This window comes from Ovis aries, chromosome 1, assembly GCF_016772045.2.
Source record: "Ovis aries strain OAR_USU_Benz2616 breed Rambouillet chromosome 1, ARS-UI_Ramb_v3.0, whole genome shotgun sequence".
NCBI lineage: Eukaryota > Metazoa > Chordata > Mammalia > Artiodactyla > Bovidae > Ovis > Ovis aries.
In genome coordinates this window covers 63,092,180-63,113,866 of record NC_056054.1, presented here as the reverse complement: position 1 = coordinate 63,113,866, position 21,687 = coordinate 63,092,180, and the positions used below count along the sequence as shown (strand labels likewise).

General features: G+C 35.6%; 1 protein-coding gene across 5 annotated transcripts in view; it reads left to right on the top strand.

The window, feature by feature from the left end:
- COL24A1 (collagen type XXIV alpha 1 chain) overlaps nt 1-21,687 on the top strand; it is a 393,929-nt gene that overhangs the window by 132,763 nt on the left and 239,479 nt on the right. For all 5 annotated transcript variants that reach the window (XM_060400630.1, XM_004002153.6, XM_060400613.1 and 2 more), the window contains 7 exons: nt 1,043-1,096; nt 3,141-3,185; nt 9,088-9,141; nt 9,218-9,262; nt 9,506-9,559; nt 9,815-9,868; nt 14,629-14,682. In XM_060400630.1, the coding sequence (XP_060256613.1) occupies nt 1,043-1,096; nt 3,141-3,185; nt 9,088-9,141; nt 9,218-9,262; nt 9,506-9,559; nt 9,815-9,868; nt 14,629-14,682 (360 nt within the window). The remainder of the gene's footprint in view (nt 1-1,042; nt 1,097-3,140; nt 3,186-9,087; nt 9,142-9,217; nt 9,263-9,505; nt 9,560-9,814; nt 9,869-14,628; nt 14,683-21,687) is intronic.

The window sequence follows — 21,687 nt, the reverse complement described above, 5'->3', positions numbered from 1 at the left end:
TATGGAATTTTCTTGCTTTTTCTATGATCCACCGGATGTTGGCAATTTGATCTCTGGTTCATCTGCCTTTTCTAAATCCAGTTTGTAAATCTGTGCCACTGGAGAAGTCCCATAAAGTAGTCTTTTTAAAAGCGAGGTTTAAAGTTGATAAACTTAGTGATAAATCACTGGTGAAAACTTTAATATGTAAAGTAAGAGCTAAGTAATTGAGTTATTTCATAATAGAAGTTATAATTAGAAAGTATGTTAACTTACTGCCCTTAATAGTTTTACTCTAAGGAATTCTCAGTAGGCATTTAAGAAGCCTATATTTCAGTGACATCTCATTTTGTATTTGCAATATTTATAGACATTTTTCTTTTTCTTAAATGAGTTCTTACATGTTGTATCATATCTTGAAGTGATGAGTTATAGTATTCATATAGACAGTAAAAAGAGCTCTGCAGTCAAACTATATCCATTCAAATCTTGGTCCCAGCCATCACTAGAAAGTGCAGGTGACTTAACTCTTCTACCCTGTAGTTTCCTCAGCTGCAAAGTAAGGATATTTTACTCACTGATTTGACCTTTTGTGAAGATGGATTGAAGTAGTGTATATGTAACAATGTGCGTAAAGCCTTTGCACAAGATAAGTGTACTAAGCTTATGCTCAGTATTATTAGCCATTTCATTTTCTGTAGTGGGTATATATGAACAACATGAAATAGTGGATGTAACTAATGTATTGGTCAGTTGGAAATCTTGATTGTATTTCCTCTAATTCAGTGATTCTTTATATAATGATGAACACATTTCTATTTCCTCCAGCTTATCTTTCTGTATATATTTTGTGGCATGTAAAATAATCTTTATAAAATATAGAAATAATGTACTCAAAAATCAGTGACATTTTATGCAAAACAAATACACATTTTTGTTGCACTACAGTTTATAGATTAGGAAATAAATACTTCCTATTACTAAGTTCCTTACCTGAAAACAAAGCAAAGATGAATTCCTTATTTTGGTCTTAACAGCATTTCTTTCTTTTTCCTTGGGTTAGGGTTTTCCAGGTGACTTTGGAGACAGAGGCCCTGCGGGTCCTGATGGCAGTCCTGTGAGTAAAGAGTGAAGGTCCACCCTTGCATTCTAGAGTCATTTGGATTCCATAGCATCCGTACTTGTCATACTCATTACCACATTCCTGATAAGCACTCTTGACCAGACAATTGTGATACCACTGAGCACATTCTATTTTGTGATTTTACAACAAGAGAAGTAAAACAAAGTGTTATAAATTCTGTCTTGAGATGGTCTTTACAAATCAGTATCTTGACTATGTTATACATTACTAAGTAAAATATTAGAAGTATACAATCACAATATTGACTTGTATATTCGGTGGGGGGGGGGTGGTGGGCGGACATGGGAAAGAAGCCTTTCATATATACATCAAGGTACTAACAAGCCTCATGTAAAAATTGTGCATTTAGTGATTGCTCTTTGGTACTCAAGCCTATCATTGATCTACCTTACTTTTGGGTAATTTATAGAGAAGTCTTTGAGGGGGCCATTTAGATATCTGTGTTCAGATCAGGGAGTTAAAATGCTAAAATTAACATATTATAAAAAATGATGAAACACTGTTTTGCCTGAATTAGGAATAATTCCTATATTTAGACATCTGTAAATAAAATAGTGTTTGAAAATAGTTTCCTTTTATTTCATTTTCTAAGGTATAAACTATATTAGCCTATGCATTGAATTTAACAAAAGTTTTGTTATAAGGCTTGGAAGATAAAATAAGAGTAGAACTGATTTTGAAGAAAATTGTTAAAAAATCGAATCATGTCTTAAATAAAATGTTTGTCATCTTTTTCTTGCCCATGATCCCGAGCAGCTTCTCATTTCAGGCATAATAATGTTAAACATTATTTATATTTTTCTTTTATACCATTTATGTCTTTATACACTTAGTATGAAACCATCTTGTCAAGTATACATGAAGTTTGTTAGAGTTGGACTCCTACAGTATTTAACATTTTACCCTTTGAAATCTGCTTTTTATACTTAAATTACACTTTTTGACGGCATTTTGAATCATCTTTAAAATAAACTGGATATTTTCAATGTATTGGTTTATAATTCTTTAAATTTTATACTACACCTCTGTTTCAAAACAGTGTAAATGCAGAAAAAAAAAGGAAGGCTTATTCTTATACTTTGTGCCGTGTAAATGATATAACACTGAGGTGGTATAGATTAGGAATTATCACAAGGACTGTAATGATGAGGTCAAAAGACTGTCACAAAGGCTCATCAGGAAGCAACTGTAAAAATGATAGTTTAAAACCTCATACAAATAATTTAACCAAGTTGGGAATTTCTTACATTTGTATAGTGCTTTATGAAAATTTGCAGAACCTTTTATATAACAGTTTTCATTGTGTTCTTTACAAAATAAAAACAAATATTATTTTTATTTTATAAATGAGAAATTTAGAAAATTTAAACAAAGTACCTCAAAAGAGCTGACAGTGTTTTAAATCATCTGAAAATGTTATTCTCCCCCAGCAAGTTGACCATCCTGTCTCTTCTCACTACATATAGGCTAATTAGGGCTTCCCTGGTGGTTCAGTGGTAAAGAATCCAACTGCAATGAAGGAGACGTGGGTGTGATCACTGCTGGGTAGGGAGGATCCCCTGGAATAGAAGCGGCAACTCAGTCCAGTGTTCTTGCCTGGGAAATTCCATGGACAGAAGGAGCTTGGTGGACTACAGTCCATGGGATCACAGAAGGAGCCAGGCACAACTTAGAGATTAAACAACAACAGCAATAGGCTAAACAACAGTAGGCTAATGTTATGTCTATAATGCTGGCTATTATGAGACTCACATAACAGACAGAGAAATCTATTATCCCAGGCTAGGTGGTAGTCCTGGCATCCAAAAGCATGGAACCAGGGCTACTTTTATAGAACGTTAGCTGCTACCAAAGAATTGCACATCTTAGGATGCAAAAGAGTAGGGAAGTTGCAGAAGTTAGCTAGAGGAAGGTGAAATTTGATATATTTTTTCCTAGAAATTTTTGTCTTCACCTTTAGAAAATTCACTTAGTTTGGAATCAAATTTAACCAATTTTGCACATTTCTGTTACATAGGGACTTATAGGTAGCATTGGTCCTCCGGGATTTCCTGGGCTTAGAGTAAGTATCAAATATCATCCTTATAAAATCCTTTTGTGTGTATTTATATTTGTTCAATGTGTTTTACAAAATTTAGAATAAAGAAAATTTTTAATGTCATTGTTGAATATCAACCTTGCTCACATGTGTTTTCCTGCCAGATATACGAATTTAATCAGTAATATGAATCTGAATATGAATTATACTTTAAGATAAGCTGAAATAACAAATTTTTACAGGTTAATGTATAAGTGTATTTATCTGTTTCATTGAAGGATACTTAATCAAGATTCAGTTTCTCCAGAAGTATGAGACCTAGAACAGCCACTTCTTTCCTTTGAGGTAGTCTTTCATACCACCTGGTCTGGAGAGACAGATAGGGCCAAACAAAAGCACATTGTAACTATAGGCTTTATGAGATAAAATTAAATAAATGGCTAGGAAAATTATCCTGAACAAAAGGTAGCAGCCAGACTTCACCAGTACCATTGAACATTTTCATACCTCATTTATTTATTGTACTTAAAATAATTATACAGTAAATTCAACTCTTAAATTTCACTAAAGTTTCTGATGTCGTCAAAGTACAGTTTAGTAAAAGAAGTTCTTTGAAGGATAAAACAATCCAGTCCAGATACATGTCTTTCTGATACATTTTTGATTATTCATTTGACTAATCAAACTGTCATATGTATCTTCTGATATGTCTTCTTAAATATAAATTTCTCTTATCCAGACTTCTGGTTCATGACAGGGATATAAGTTACAGATATGGTATTAATTTAGAGCCATGTGCTTTAACATTGAACTGAATTAAAAGCAAGAATGACATACTTTTATGAAATGTAAGAAGCCTGATGAGAATAGAATCTTAAAGGTAAGCCTATTTCTATTCACATAAAAGTAGGGCATGACCGTGGCAGAGGTAGAATTTCCTTTAAAAATCAATTTAGAGCTCGCTCTAATGTAAAGTAGGTAATTGAGACTCCAGAGTTTTAGGCCATAAATTATAGCTACAGTATTTTTAGCTTGAACTTGAACACAGGTCTTCTGACTACAAATTTAAAGTTTTTCCCCCATCTTAACTTAACCCATGGCAGAAGGCGGTGGCCTGGCCAAAGGAGTATCTTTCAGAAATTTAGTTATTGAAACTGTGATAAAAATCAGCATAACAGATTTTAACTTTCCCATATGGGATATCAGGAAGATAGAACTGAGAGTTTAAAAACTACAGTTAGTCTAAGACCTTTAGACTTTTCTCTTGTATAATATTGTTAGTAATTATAATAAAATTAGCAATAACAGCTCACTTTCATTTAGTATTTTCTATGCACCAGTCACAAAGATCAGGTAATTTAATTCTCAGAACAGCCTAAGACCATTTAGCTTATCACTGTTGAACTTGGATTTGAAGCCAGGTGATGTACATCCAGAGTTCAGAATTCTCCCCCTTGTGCTATACCATTTCCTTAAAACTTCTACAACCTTAAAATATGTATTGTATCTCTTAAGAGATTTCTTTAGATGTCATGAGAAGCCCTCTGTGAAGATAGAGCCCAAATGACCAATTTCTTTTCTCAGAATGTAGACTAGGGCTGTACCTGTAAGTGGTAGTCACTGGCCCTACCAGTGGGGAGAGACAGGAAGCAGGGGAAGAGAGCTGGACTCCAGAGACACACTTTGTGCATTCTTCATCTGACCTATTAGCATTAAAGTTGGTAGTTCCAAAGTTTCCATTATTATGTTTAAGACCCAGACCAATATTCTTTACATGGCTTAAGATGTCTAGGCTTTTGGTTCCTCTCTGCATCTTGAGAATATACTCTGCGCATAAGCCAAGCTGTTCATTCTTCAGATGCAGCGTGCTTACTACATGGCCTTTGCACTTGTTTGTCTGCCTGAAATAATTAAGCTCTACTTTTCTGCCCAACAGTTAACTGTTACTTATCTTTCAGTTCCAGGACTTAGCACAGTGTATGACACATAATAATGCTCAATAAAAATACCTGGGTTTTCTGTCCTTTTTCTTCCTCCGTTCACCCTTTGGTAGGTGGGAAGAGATTCTATAGAAATGAAAATGGCTCATGAAACTAACAGTCATTTTTGTAGTGCTCACTGTTCTACAGTAATAGAGACGGTATTTTATACTTTTCAAAGTACTTTCTTTCACATGGATCTAATTTTTAAAGTAGATAGAACAGGTGTTATTACTTCCTCTCTTGTACATTTATTGTACAATTATTACAATTTTAATCAAAAGAGTGGGAGTACCATTATTATTATCATCTAGTTCATGAATGCTGAACTAGATCCCAGGCCTAAAAAGTATATATAAACAAATTAAGATTCCTGCTTCCTGGAAATATTATAATCTAATATGACCTCAAGTCAAGCCACGCCACTGAAAATGGAGCAATTTATCTTAGAAAATCAGAATGGCTTCACAAAGGAGATGTCTTTTAAGCTGTTTTGTTGACTGTATATGAGTGGGATGAATTGGGAAAGGGGCTCTTGGGCAGAAGAAGGCTGTGTTCAGATGCATAGATGTGGGGGGAAATGGAATGTTTTGGAAATGAAAAGAGGATGAGTGGGCTTGTGGCCTGGGAAGTATGGGGTAATGGGAGAGGAATGGAAGGAGCTGAGCGCTTCCCTGGTGGCTCAGAGGTTAAAGCATCTGCCTCCAATGCAGGAGACTTGGGTTCAATCCCTGGATTGGGAAGATCCCATGGAGAAGGAAATGGCAACCCACTCCAGTACTCTTGCCTGGAGAATCCCATGGATGGAGGAGCCTGGTAGGCTACAGTCCACGGGGTCGCAAAGAGTCGGACAGAACTGAGTGACTTCACTTTCACTTTCACTTTTTCAGGAAAGACTATGTGAACTTTGGTGTTCCATATTAAACAGTTTATCTATTTGCCCTGAACTGTTGTTTTTCATGTGTTCCCTTCCAGCAGGGCAGGTATAGCTCCTGTTAAGAAGTGACACTGCTTTCTCTAGATTATTTTTTCCATGCAGTTAATTGTTACTGTCATTTGCCTTCTCAATTAGTAACAGTGATTATTGCCTGGTAGTGTGGCTGGGTATGGTCGAAAAGCCCAATAATGGCATTCACAATCTTTTTGGTGATATGTTCACTCATGAACTATAATTTTCTAGTGGCTGCTACTTTGGTAAGAACCTGCCCTTGGGTCTCTCTATTTCTTTGACTGACTTTGACTCAATCAGAGAAGGCAATGGCACCCCACTCCAGTACTCTTGCCTGCAAAAATCCCATGGATGGAGGAGCCTGGTAGGCTGCAGTCCATGGGGTTGCTAAGAGTCAGACACAACTGAGCGACTTCACTTTCATGCATTGGAGAAGGAAATGGCAACCCACTCCAGTGTTCTTGCCTGGAGAATCCCAGGGATGGTGGAGCCTAATGGGCTGCCATGTATGGGGTTGCAGAGAGTCATTTGTCACTCTGTGGGAGGCTTTTTTGCTTCTATTACTATATCCCAGACACCCTCTGCTAAGCCCCAGTGCATGAAATTATTTCTTCTGTCTGCTTCATCTTCTTATGGGAATGAAGTGTGGTAGGTAGGGAGTGTTGAAGAACCTTCAGGTTATCTTTATGGAGCTGAAAACTGTTACTAATCTATCATTAATCAATTTCAGAGTATGTAGTTTTTTAGGAGTAGGATTTTCCATACAGCCTGTGACATACCACAACATATTTGATGTTTCTTGGAAGTTTCTACACCCATATCATTTTACTTTCAAATTCTTTATTTTACTCAGTCCTTTATAATGAATATGTTTTTTGATACTTCTGAAATTTACTATTTTGTGATTTTTCTTTCAGAGATACTAAAAAGTAAAATAGAATATTGTACATACAAGGCATATTCATCTGAAGATGCCAGACTATGCACCATAGTATATTTACTGAAATAAGAATTAAGGATATTGTCTATAGAGGAACAACAGGACAACAAAGAAATATTTGTTTTTGATATTCCTTTCCATTTCTTACATGAATTAGTGCTGTGTAATTTCCAAACAGAGACATTTATTGTATTTTGAATGACTATCAGAAGTTTGAAAACTATAAACTTTGAATAAACTAACCACTGTAATTATAAGAATAATTATTTCCCATCAATGGAATTTGTCAATGATGTATTGATGCTGTGTTTCCATTTGTTAAGTTGGAAAATATTATTCTGCCTCTCACAGTCTCATATTTTTCAGGATTAAACATGTTGGGAATAATTTATCTTATGTTTCACAGACTATAGGACTCACCCCAAAGTAAAGATGTCATATTTTCCATTCTGAAATTTGTAGTATATAAATGTGGACTCTTAGAAATACACTGTTATGTCAGCACTCTAGAAATCACTGTTTTAAATTTAAAGTTGATTTCTTCTTCCAGTATTCATTCCACACTTCATTTCAAAACTATTATGTGCCAATTATTATGTTGGGCTTGAGATATTAAAAAATGAATAAAACATGCTTCTACACTCACAGAATGCACAGACTAGGAAGACAGGGGAAAAACAAACAAAAAAGGAAACCAACCAAAAAAAAAAAAAAAAAACCAGTGCAGTATATTTAGTACTGTAGCAGAAGCATATTCCATTAATGGTTTTCAAAGGCTTGGAGCATGTGAGAAGGGAGAGTATGTTCAGACTAGAAAACAGTTCATTGCGTCTAGAATGTTGGATTTAGAGGAGGGAGAAGGAAAAGGCAAGTAGGAACAACCGGAAGAAGGTGAGATGGAAAGTACTGATGGAAAACTAGTAGTAAGGGTCTGGAATACTGTCCTAAGAAGTATGGATTATAACTAAACTGAGCAACATTTTCAGCATTGTCACAAATACACCTTTAAAAATTCCTAAACATTTGGGAAGCATAAAAAGAAGGTTGAAAGCAACTCTTTGAGGATGAAGGATGATGTGTTAGCCAGGCACAGAGAGGTAGCAAGAGAAAGAAGGAAAAGAGGTAGTAAGAGAAAGAATGAGGAAGCAAGAGAAAAGAAACAAGAAGACATTGCTGACACAAAAATTAAGCGATCTCCAAACAATCAAGAGGTTTCCACTATTTTTTTCAAATTTTACTTTCAGAAACTTTTATCGTTGCTATTGCCCTTTGAATTTTAAGATGATGTGTTGAAGTTTTTCTGGGTTTCTTGCTTGCAAGAGATTGTAGTGGTAGTTAATGTTTTTGAGTAATCTTGCATTGGAGAAGTTAAATTGAAAAGCTTGATATTGGTGACTGTGTCTTTTTCATGTTTGTTTCCTCAACATTACCATACAGCACTACTACAATGTTTGATACATTTTCTGCTCAATAAATGTTAAATGACGAATGAATGAGAGAAACCCAGAAGAGCAGAGCCTTTTATTTACTACTCAATAAAGTAGCTTTTATTTACTACTTTACCGTAAGTTCCCTGAACTTAATGGTAAATTTTGTTATCTGTAAGTTGTAGATCATGAAGTCACTCGAATGCCTAGCATATAGTAACTGCCCAGTAAATATTTGCTGAATAAATAGGTGAAAGAAAAATCTAAGAAAATCAAGTGAAGTATTTTTTTAACACTTCTTGGGAACATGGCACTAAAATATTTCCCCTATCGTCAAGATATCTCTCTGGAGAAGTATTTCAAAATGAATCCTGTGGATTAACTATTAGAACTCAAGGAAGAGAAGGATCCTAGTAGATTAGATCAGTATGAGTAGGCTTAAGGAGGCAGAATAGACCTCACTAAAATTTGAATGATTGGTATGATTTATAAATGCAAAGAGGAAAAGAAATTGTTAGAGAACAAGCATGTGTTGGAACTTAGTTAGATGAATTATTTCATTAAGTTTACCATGTTCTCTTTTTAATCCTAGTGGTGCTCAAGGATACCTTTCTTTCTTATTGCTTTCCAGGGCAGTGTTGGCCCTGTGGGACCAATTGGACCTTCTGGAATCCCTGGCCCAATGGTATGGTTCTGTTTACATAATGGATATTTCACTTTGATTTCTCTATAATGTCACAAAGTATCACTTTCTTTTTTAGGGTCTTTCGGGCAATAAGGGCCTACCTGGAATCAAAGGTGATAAGGTGATTTAAATATTTACATTGTCATAGAGATAATTTTTTTTATCACATTTACTTTTCTTTTGAGTCAATACCACTTATAAAATATTTTTTATTAAAATATGGGATCCAATCAGTAATATTAATTATATAAGTTTTCTCAAAAGTAGGACAAATAGAGAAATTATTCTCGTATAACTTGTATTTGCCTTCTTATCACCACATTTGCATTGCTTAAGTGTCTTTGTATGAAATTGTGCTCCCCAGGGTGAACAAGGCATTGCAGGAGAGCAAGGAGAAACAGGGTATACTGGAGACAAGGTACCATTAGTTTTATATAAATACAAAAGAAAAAAACAGTGAAAATGTATGCATTCTTTAAAAAGAAAGGAGTACTCATTATTTCAAATCATGTATTTTTTTTAGGATATAGTATCAATTTGATTCTGCATGTCTTGTTTGAAACATTTTCTCACTTTTCTTTTCAATAATTCCATGACTTCTTTTAATTGTTTTTAAGTAGAGGCATATCTGCCTTCTGTGGTGTAATAACTTCTCTCTTTACTGTTCCTTTAGGGTGCTGTGGGTTTTCCTGGACCGCCAGGGATGAGAGGAAAGCCAGGACCTTCAGTAGGTTTGAACTTTCGCTTGTCCTTTCTGATTCATGGAGTGCACACTATGGCATGACTCTTGATACCTGTTGGTGTTCTTGGAGTGTAAGAAGTAGGGTTTAAGTCTACCAGTATGGCATTTTCTCTCCAGTTTTAGAATACAGCTAATCCTTGAAGTTTTCTACTTACATCCCATAGATTATGGGACCTCACCCTCCTTACCTCCTCCATCCCAGTCCAGAGCCAAATTTCCATGAGCCTTAAAGATTTTGGTTAATCTATTATAGATAGAATTTAAACTAAGCAGTAGATTTTAAGCCAGAAAATATAAAGCAACCGTAAATAACACTGTAATTTATCTAAATATCTGTTTCACTAAGGAAACATTCTGAAGAAAAGATAGCATGTCATACCCTCTTATGGGCCCAAATATTCTAGTTCCTTGTCTTTTTTAAATCTTTGAGGATCAATTAATTGAAATAAAAGGATACTATGTATCCTAGTTAACCTGAAGCCTGGTAAATTATAAAACTAAAGTTACTGAATACTTAAAAACATTTAAATAGAGTGGTTAAAACTTGAGTTAATGGTATATATCTACATATTAAAAATCATAGTAATGATTATACCTAAAATTCACTGAGTGTTTACAAAAGCCAGGCAGCTTCCCTGCTGGCTCAGACGGTAAAGCGTCTGCCTACAATGTGGGAGACCCGGGTTCGATCCCTGGGTCAGGAAGTTCCCCTGGAGAAGGAAATGGCAACCCACTCCAGTATTCTTGCCTGGAAAATCCCATGGACGGAGAAGCCTGGTAGGCTACAGTCCATGGGGTCGCAAAGAGTCAGACACGACTGAACGACTTCACTTCACTTCACTTCAGGCAGTATTCTAAGACCTATACTTCTAGTTTAATCCTTAAAACAGTCATATGAATTTGGTACTATTCCTATTCCTATTTTACCTATGAGGAAAAGTGAGACACGGAGACTTAAATAACTTGCCCAAGGTCCCATAGTTAGTTGGTAGTCACCCAAGGAGACCTTGGTGACCACAGATGTCAGAGTCCATGTACGTAGCCACTGTGCCATAGTGTTTTATGCTTCAGTGTTTTAAGATTGTTTTAGGGTTTTATGCAACTCTTTGACCATGATTGTAGATCCAAAATGAAGTGAAAGTCGCTCAGTCGTGTCCGACTCTTTGTGACCCCATAGACGATACAGTCCATGGAATGAATTCTTCAGATCCAAAAATTAGATATAAAATTATAATTTAGTAATCTAACATTATAAAAGAGTGTTGTTTTCCTGAGCAATTTCACCAGGTTTCTCTAACTCCACCCTCTCATCTTTAGATTGTTTATTTTTGCATCAAAGTAAGCAGCATTAACAGAGAAGGCAATGGTTACCCACTCCAGTACTCTTGCCTGGAAAACCCCATGGATGGAGGAGCCTGGTAGGCTGCAGTCCATGAGGTTGCTAAGAATCGGATACGACTGAGCAACTTCACTTTCACTTTTTTTCACTTTCACACATTGGAGAAGGAAATGGCAACCCACTCCACTGTTCTTGCCTGGAGAATCCCAGGGACGGGGTCGGGGTGGGGGGGGGGTGCCTGGTGGGCTGCCCTCTATGGGGTCGCACAGAGTCAGACACGACTGAAGCGACTTAGCAGCAGCAGCTAGCAACATTAACTTACGTAGCTTTACGTCACCATTCCTTATGACTTCTAACAGTGACAGCATTTTATATACATTTCCCAGAAATCATTTAATCCAAAGAGCAGTTGTTGGCATCTGTTTATCTAATGATATGTTGATGGTGAGCTTTGCCTTTACTACTTTTCACTCAGTTGACAGTGTACCCAGACTTGTGCCATGGATGTGAATCTCATAAGGGCAGGAGAATGGGTCAAGCTAACAAAAAGCTTCTGTTTTTCAAGGATGATTTGAAATCATGTAAAAGAAGCTTAACTATCTGCAGTGTTAGCAAAATACTTCTTTTGAGAATAATGAAATGGTATGACATATTTTCTAAGGCCAGTACTAAGTAATAAATGGCATTATTCTCATGCTTTATAATTAATTACTTGAGAAAACTAGTCATATCATGCTTATATCAGGTAAACCTTTTTAATGCCTTCTTTACTCTTTGATTTAATTTACAATGATTGCATATTTATTGAAATTAGGGAAGGCTGGATAACTGGTCTAAATAACAGAGATGTAGATTTTGGTTCCAGCCTTGACACCGACCTGCTGTGACATTGGATATTTAACCACCATGGTATCTAGTTTCTCATGTTTAAAATTAGTGTCAGACTATATCATATGTAAGGTTCCTTGCAGCTCTGTGACTTTTTAATACTTTCCTCTCAGTAATAATGCTTATCAGTGTTTTTCTAGTCCAAGCTAAAGCAAAGACTTCCTGATTCACCTTTAACATGTTGTCTTAAAACCTTTAATTTTTTTCCTTCTGGAGTCACTAGACACTCTAATGTGGTACTTCCAAGGCAGTGATTCAGGGAGCATGAAATGATGAGAGTGAGGCTTTTACTTGTTCATATTATACGTTTCTGTACTATTCTAATAAAAAATGTTAATATCAGCAGGGATTACTTTGGTCAGAGACAGCTGATTATTTTTTGTTTGTTTTATCAAATCTTGAAAAATATGTACTTTGGACTAAAGATAGGATAAGAGACAGGAATTATTATCTGTGAGACCACCTTGACTTTAGACTCTCACTTTATCACTTGCTTGTATCTTACTATTGTTTAAAAAAGTGTAGATGTTTGACTTAGAAACCTTTCCTAGTTATGGAAAGAGACACTTGTTTAATGAAACATTTCTTACAAAAATCAGCAGCTGTATTAAAAATGAATTGTACAAGGTGGTGTCTTTCTAAGGCATTTGCTCCCTATCATGCAACGAATGCCAAAGTCACGAATGTCTTTATTCTTTTCTGTCTCCGACTTTCGGTTTTCTGTTATCTACAGTGTTAGTGTCACTGATACTGTTTTCAAATGGATCTAGGTTGTAACATGAAAGAATGTTTTCAAGATAAAAGAATGTTCTGATCTAGGAGGTTTTTAACATTCTGAAATAGGGAAACTTTCACTCTGCAAGTTTTTAAAAACTAGCGAAAATGACCTATCTGAAGTTAAGAAATATTGTTTTTTTAAAGAGAAAAAACAAAGTCAATTATGTCCTTTTCATATTTTAGGTAGAAGTTGCTGCCGTTTATAGACGTTTACTTAGACATTATTCAGTTCTTTACATTTCTATGAAGGTAAATTGACATTCAAGGAAACTTGCAGTTGAAGGTTTTCAAAATGAAAATTTTTCTGAAGGATAAATAAAATTATTCCACAAGTTCGTGTTCTTAAATATCAGGTTGTGGATCAACTTTTCTGATAACAAAGGCCTGCTGTATTCCATTTTTTCCTCAAGCTTGTAAATTTAGCGTCTTGTTCAGATTTTGCCACTAGAGGGCCTCAGTGAAAATGCTGTTTCTATCTGAGGTACTTTTCAAGAATTTGACTCCCTTAGATATACTCACTATGGAGTATGATTTTGTTTATTTAGGGGAACTTAAGTGAACTTCTGCATGAGATTTGACTACTTTTCTCTAGGTTTATTTGTAGATGTACTGTGTACTGCTTAAGTCCAGAGACTGTAGCACTGTATGAGGAAGAATTTAGTACACATGGAAAACTATGCTTTACTTCTTGGAAACTGGATACACCCATGTACAGAAGAGTTTATTGTTAATAAATTCAAGAAATTTTATATATTCTTTGACCTGTTGTCAGATTTGAAACTCACATAGAAATTTAATATGACAAAAATAATGAATTCAGTTGTTCTGATGAAAACAAGGATATCAGACTATTGGCCTTCCGTGTTCTGTAGTTTCACCTCTTGAGAGCATCACCAACCCTCTCCAGGATCAGGCTTTTACCCTTCTTATCCAGCCCTGATTTCACATTGTTAATCTGAATGTCAGAAAATGGCTGCAGAGATATAGAAATCAAATCTTCAGAAGTTTAATCAAAGGATCAAAGCAATCTAGGAATTCTAGGTAACACCCAGGAGATGAGCGAGGATGTGAATGGGAGGATTAATAGTTATAAAACTGATCAACATTTAATGAGTCCGTTCTGTGTGCTAAGCACCGTGCTTATCGCTTTACATTTGTCTCATCTATTTCTCACAGTGACTGTAAGACTGTCAGTATCATTATTATTATTCCTGTTTTATTGGTGAGAAAATAGGCTGAGAGAAGTTAAGCTACAGGCATTTAAACCCAGGTGATTCTTAATTACTTAATCAGGCCCCTTATAGTTACCAAAGGAGAGAGAATTTTTCAAAGGCAATCCTAGAATTCTAGTTGTTTATGAAAGCAGTTCCTATCTAGAGTTTCCTACTTTGTTAAGTCACACTTTATTCTCTTATCTTTGGATAACACACACCCACACCACAATTATTTTCCTTCATTTGATTTCCATTAAATTGTATCTCTAATATTTAGAGGTAAATATGTATAGATCTATATGTATCTTATATAATAAGTTTCATACAATTATGATGATTTTAAGTCTTTCTGAATAGTCATTACAACTTTGAAATAATATATTGACTGCTGTTTGCCTGAAAGTCATTACAACTTTGTGTGACATAATATATTTAGTAGTTTTTACATACTATGTTTCCTTTTTCAATCATATTTATTAAATTAATGTTTATACTTTGATTTCTCTCCCCCAACCTCCACATTGTAGGGCCAAACAGGTGACCCAGGACTCCCGGGGCCATCTGGCCCTCCAGGACCAGAGGTAAAATGTTGGTGGGAATGCAATTAATTTAAATAAATGTCATAGCAATTAAACTTGGTTAGTTAAACCTTTTATATCATAGGCTTAAGCAAGATTCTCTTTAAAGTTTATATCTTTGTAAACAGTTTGGACTAAATGTTTTCTGATATGTCGGGAGGTATGCAACAGTGATCTTCAGAAAATAGAAAAGGTATAGCCACATAGTCCTGGTTAGATCACAGTCGATTTATTTGTTCTGCACAACAACTACTAGAAACACATAGGTGGGGCTTGCAGTCAAATTTCAGAACATAAATGCCGTTGAATTTTTAATGCAGACTGCTTCCAATTTTTTCGTGTGTGCATATCATTTGGATCTCATATTCTAGAATAAACACGAGTGAGTCTGTAGTACATGCATCAGATTTGCTTGTATAGTATATTCTTTGAAATTCTTACTTTGGCTTAATCCTTGATGTAGAGGGGCTTTTTCTTTTCTACAAGACTGCATAGGACATAAACTTATGAGATGAAACATTTAAGTTTTTTAAAAAAAATCATTTAATGAGTCAAAGATATACTACATGGAGATAAGTTTCTGAAGCTCACCCTAGTTCAAAAATATAAACCAAAATATAGGCATACATAAATATATAACCCTGTAGTCGATGGGGGAACAAAGAGTTGGAACAACTGAGCGACTAAACAACAAAAAAAATATAACTACACATTCACATCTAATTCAGAGTCACAGATGCAGCAGTAACACTGAGAAAGTGGACTTGGCTTCACAATAAATAAATTAGATCAATAAAGTCCCCATAGTGTCAAAGCAGTAGGCGGAGTTTCTAGGAATAGTGCTATCTTGATGCTCCTTCTCTTTGTAAACTCTAAGGTCTGTTTCTTACTCCACAACTGTCTTTCAGAATTGGCTGATTTCTTTTAGCAAATGTCTATTCTTACTGTCTAATTTAAAAACATATTAGAGGTTAATGGTTCAAAAATCAAGACAATATAATTGCATCTAGTTTTAATAATAGGTAATAGGAGGTAAAATAGAGCAATGTATTGATGTCATGATGCTGGGAGGAATGAAATTGTTTATAGTAATAAAATTTATTATTAACAGACAAAATAGTAATTAACTGATTAATCTGTTTATCTTTTTTTATGAGACTGCATTCTTTTAATCGTTTGTCATAAAAACATTCCTGGAATGAATCATATTTACCTGTCTTCATCATACTGAGGATGTAGAATCTAACTAATCTTTTATTATCTTTAAAGGTTATTTTTATGAACATGGATTACTGTATTATAATTTTAGTTACATATGGTATATATCCTAGAAGGAGTGTGTCATCTCCTTGCTATCAGTGTGGTTTAGAATTGTTTCCTTTTCTTTATAAAGCCAGGTTACAGTATGCATGGGCCATGTTTTCACTCATCACTTAGTTTTCCAGAAATTATTTTCTCTGTTGCTTTTGAAATTTTATGATTTTCAGTCACCATTCAGAGCATTGCCTAACTGTCTTTGAGTCCTGGAAGGTACTCAGTCCCAACATATACCAATTCTTCCTCCTTTTGTTGTTGTTGTTCAGTTGCTAAGTCACATCTGATTCTTTGTGACCCTATAGACTTCAGCACGCCGGGCTCCTCTGTCCTTCACTATCTCCCAGAGTTTGCTCAAATTCATGTCCACTGAGTCAGTGATACTATTTAACCATCTTGTCCTTTGCCACCCACTTCTCCTCCTGCCCTCAATCTTTCCCAGCGTCAGGGTCTTTTCTAGTGAATCGGCTCTTTGCATCGGGTGGCCAAAGTGTTAGAGCTTCAGCTTTAGCATCAGTCCTTCCAATGAATACTCAGGGTTGATTTCCTTTAGGATTGATTGGTTTGATCTCCTTGAAGTCCAGGGGACTTCCACGAGTCTTCTCCAGCAGCACAGCTAGAAGGCATCAATTATTTGGTGCTCAGCCTTCTTTATGGAACAACTCTTACATCCATACATGACTACTGGAAAAACCATAGCTCTGACTATACGGACCTTTGTCGGGTGCTTTTTAATATGCTATCTAGGTTTGTCAAAGCTGCTTTCCTTTCAAGCAGGAAAGGTTAGTCATAGCTTTCCTTTCTTTTAACTTCATGGCTACAATCACCATCTGCAGTTATTTTGGAGCTCAGGAAAATAAAACCTGTCCCTGCTTCCCTTTTCCTCTTCTATTTGCCATGAAGTGATGGGACTGAATGCCAAGATCTTAGTTTTTTGAATGTTGAATTCTAGGCCACTCTCTTCCTTCACTCTCCTCTCCATTTTCACTCTCCTCTTTCACCCTCATCAGGAGACTTTCTTTAGTTCCTCCTCACTTTCTGCCATTGGAGTAGGACATCTGCATATCAGTGGTACATCTGCTATTTCTCCTGGCTGGCAATCTTGATTCCAACTTGTGTTTCATCCAGCCACACTTCGCATGATGTATTCTGCATGTAAGTTAAATAAGTAGGGTAACAGTATACTGCCTTATCATATTCCTTTTCCAATTTGGAACTAGTCAGTTGTTCTTGACTGGTTCTGACTATTGCTTCTTGATCCACATACAGGTTTCTCAGGAGGTCATCTGGTATTCCCATCTCTTTATGAATTTTCCCCAGTTTGTTGTGATCCACATTGTCAAAAAGTGTTAGCGTAGTTGGTAAAGCAGAAGTAGGTTATTTTTCTGGAACTCTTCTGCTTTCTCCATAATCCGGTGAATGTTGACAATTTGATCATTGGTTCCTCTACCTCTTTGAAGCCCAGCTTGTTTATCTGGAAGTTCTTGGTTGACATACTGCTAAAGCCTAGCTTGAAGGATTTTAAGCATAACCTTGCTAGCTTGTGAAGAGAGCACAATTATATGGTAGTTTGAACATTCTTTGGAATTGTCCTTTTTGGGGACTGGAATGATAACTGACCTTTTCCAGTCCTGTGGCCACTGCTTACCTATTTTAAATTGTTTATGAGGCTAAAGATGCAACCTGTGTTCTCTCAATAAGTGGTGCAAGGTTGTTTTGGGAAATGGGGCTAAATCCACAGATCATAATTTCTTCTTGATCATAGAAATATAATATGTAGGATTTCATATATAAGGCAGCACTTCTGTTTAAATCCTTCTTGACATTAGGCTCTTAATAGAATTGTATGTCCAAGAATTTAAAATAGCATGTTTAACCATATATCAAACCTGAAAAGTTTCTTGTTGCATAGCAAATGAATTTTCTCAGGTAAACGATCATATATGTTATGCTATATTTAGACTTTATCCTGTAGACAATGATCAAAAAATTTTAACCAAAGGAATACAATTATCAGAAATGTATTTCAATGTATAAGTGGTAGATGGAACAAAGAAGAGAAGGAGACAGGGAGAGATGACAAGGAGGAGAAAAAGGAGAGGTGGCAAGACTGTGGCTATTTGGGAGGATAATGCAAGGCCAAGGGGCTAATGATGAGGGCCTGTAAAAATAGAGAGGAAAGGACGGCTTCAAGAGATAATTAGGAAATATGATTCACAGCGCTTGAATCACAGTCCAGTTCATTCAACTCATGTGAGAAAGGAATAAAAGATGCATGTAATAATTTTGGCTTGAACAGTTGGGGAGAATGTAGATCTTCATTCTAAAAACAATAAAAAAGAAGGAGGAAGATATTTAGGGTGAGTGGAGATAATGCTTTGGTTTTAATTTTGTTAGGGCTAAAGTGCCTATGGGATATACAGGAAATTAGTCTCATAAACTTATAGAAAATTGTAGACTTAAAACTCAGAATGAACTAGAGAAACATGTTGGTATAGTACTCCACATAGAAGTATTAAATGAAGCAATTGTAATAGATGAAATTATTTAGGACTTGTGAAACAAGATTTAGAAGTACTATTCCTAGGCACCTCCAGAAGGTGAATGTCATTCTCTGTTTACAGTATAATTAAGTTTTAAATTGACAATAATAAGAACAGTAAAATAAACTTCAGTAACTTAAAAACATCATGAGAATAAAAAAAATCACAATGGAAATTAGAAAATATTTAGAATTGAGTAACAAATCATATAAAATCCAATATTGTACCTAAAGCAACACCCAAACCCTAGAGGGAAATTCACAGACTTCAGTGCATTTTTAAAAAGCAAGGAAGATTGATAATAAAGAAGTTATCCCTACACAAGGCTTAAGTTAATAGTTGAAAAATACGATGCTTGGGATTGATGTCTTCTGAATAAGAATTGAGGAGGTAGCCTGAGTACCTTGAGCAAATTACTTTTTTTTGTGTGTGTGTGTGTGTGTGTGAATATTGGAATATATATATGCTTAAGTTTATCTTTTATTAAATGGCTTCTCAGTTGTCCCAGAACCATTTGTTAAGCAATTTGTCTTTGCAGCAGTGATTTTAAGATGTCACTGTTATCATATACTAAATTTTCATGGTTTTTGGGTCTATGTCTGAACTTTGTTTTCTGTTCCACTTGAATGGTTGTCTGTTCCTACACACTTGTCATGTTGTTTTAATGATAAGAAGCTCTATGATATTTTGTAACTTCATTGAAAAATAACTGGAATAATCAGCAAATATAATTATATTTACAAAAGTATACAATGTGATGATTTGATATACATTGTGGAATTATTGTCATGATCAAGATAATTAGTACATCCATCACCTCATGTAGTTCTTTTAAATTAAAAAAAAATTGTTATTGGAGTTTAGTTGACTTACAGAGTTGTGTACATTTTAAATGTAAAACAAAGTGAATTGGTTTGCATATACATATATCCACTCTTCTTTAGATTCTTTTCCCTTCTAGGTCATTACAGAATATTGAGTAGAATTCCATTGCTACACAGTAGGTCCTTGTCTACCTATTTTATATACAGTAGTATGTATATGTAAATCCCAAATTCCTAACTTATCTCCCTGCTCCTCTCCACTATCCCCTTTTGTAGCCATAAGTTTATTTTCTATGTCTGTAAGTCTATTTCCTTTTAGTAAAATAAGTTCATTGGTATCATTTTTTTATATTCCACATATAAATGACATCATATGATGTTTGTCTTTTGCTAACTTCACTTAGCATAAGAAACTATATTCATTTTGCTTCAGATGGCATTATTTCATTCTTTTATGGCTGAGTAATATTCCATTGTATATACATACAACACCTTTCGTTTGTTGATGGATGTTTCAGTTGCTTCCATGTCTTGGCTGTTGTAAATAGTACTGCAGTGAACTTTGGAGTGCACTTACCTTTTTGAATTATGCTTTTCTCTGAATATATACCCATGAGTAGGATTGTTAGATCATACTGTAGCTTTATTTTTAGTTTTGTAAGGAGCTTCCATACTGTTTTTCATAGTGGTTGTACCAATTTATATTGCCACCGACAATGTTGAAGGGTTCTCTTTCCTCTACACTCTCTCCAACATTTATTGTTTGTAGATGTTTTTGATGATGACCATTCTGATCAGTGTGAAGTAATACTTCACTGTACTTTTGGTTTGCATTTCTCTAATAATTAATTGTGTTGAACATCTTTTCTTGTGCTTTTTGGCCATCTGTATGTCTTCTTTGAAAAAAATGCCTATTTAGATCTTCTGTCCACTTTTTTTTATTGGGCTGTTTGTTTTTTTATGTTGAGCTTCTTTTCATGTGCTGTATCAACACTTATTTTTTGACCTAATAGGTCTGTTTGTTTTAATGGGATGTACTACGGTTGTTGTCAATCCAGTTACATTGGGGCCACAACTGGTACTTATTTCTCCCTCCTTCACTATCCATTTCAAATCCCTTTCACTCTCACCTTCTTCTCAGTAGGTCTTGGTGACTTGTCTAGTGGCTAACCTGAACCGAGGGCATGAACTTTTGTTTGGAGTTCCATTGTATCACCTGTATTCCACATAAATCCCTTCCTGCCTCTTTGGGATGAAGCAGTCTTTCCTCCTGTTCCTCCTGTTTTTCAGTCAATTAACCATGCCAAGTTGGTGACCTCTCTTTTTGTTTGCTTATATCTTATCATAAAAAATCTAAAGTGCAGTGGTAGTAGCCATAATTTTTAGTTTAAGAGCTTTGCTGTGTCTCCTGTCAAGGGAGAGCCCCTTTGGGTATCAGGATCTCCATCCCTGTGAAGTCCAAGATTGTGGGGACAGAAAGCAAAAATTATCCTGTTTTACTAGAAGTGATGGCAGATAGGACCACACACACTTCTACTTCTTAGTTTCCAAACTTGTGTATCCTTCTTATTAGAGACAAAACATCCTCTGGGCTTGTTCTTCAGTTATAACTTTAGAAGGCAGTTCCAGTGTTCCATGAGACTGGCTGCCTCTAGATGGTACAGGGTGGATTAAGACAAATGGACCATATCATGGGGGATACTTTTATATCTCCTTCAATGTAGAGATGCTGTGCTCTGTGGGCATCCATGCCTGTGGGTCAGGTATTCTGTAATTCCCTAGACAGTGGTGCTAGTTAAACCTATAAAGGGAGGAGAGGCACACTTAACTAAAATACCTGTCTCTGTAAAGATGAACTGCTGATACTTCTAGATTGAAAGGGGCCCACATGAATGTAAACTACCTTTCAATCTCTTAAAAATCATAAATGAAAAGGGTGCATTTGCCAAATCAGTGGTTACACACCATGTGAAGGGGGTCTCAATCATCTGCTTGGGTAATAATATTATTTGATACATCTGACACAGCAGCTGCAACTGGGGCTGTGGTGGTCTACAATCATTCTCCAGAATAAAACTGATCTCTGTAGAGGCCAGTCTGACAAATTAAACCGTGCTCTGATAGAGAGCACAAACCCTACGTATTTTAGATCTTGAATGATGGTACTAATCTTGGACATTCTCTCCACATATAATTTTATTGGCACTTACGTGGATGTGTATTGTTGTTTAGCTGCTTAATCACATCTGACTCTTGTGACCGCATATACTATAGCATTCCAAGCTCCTCTGTCCATGGAATTTCCCAGACAAGAATACTGGAGTGCA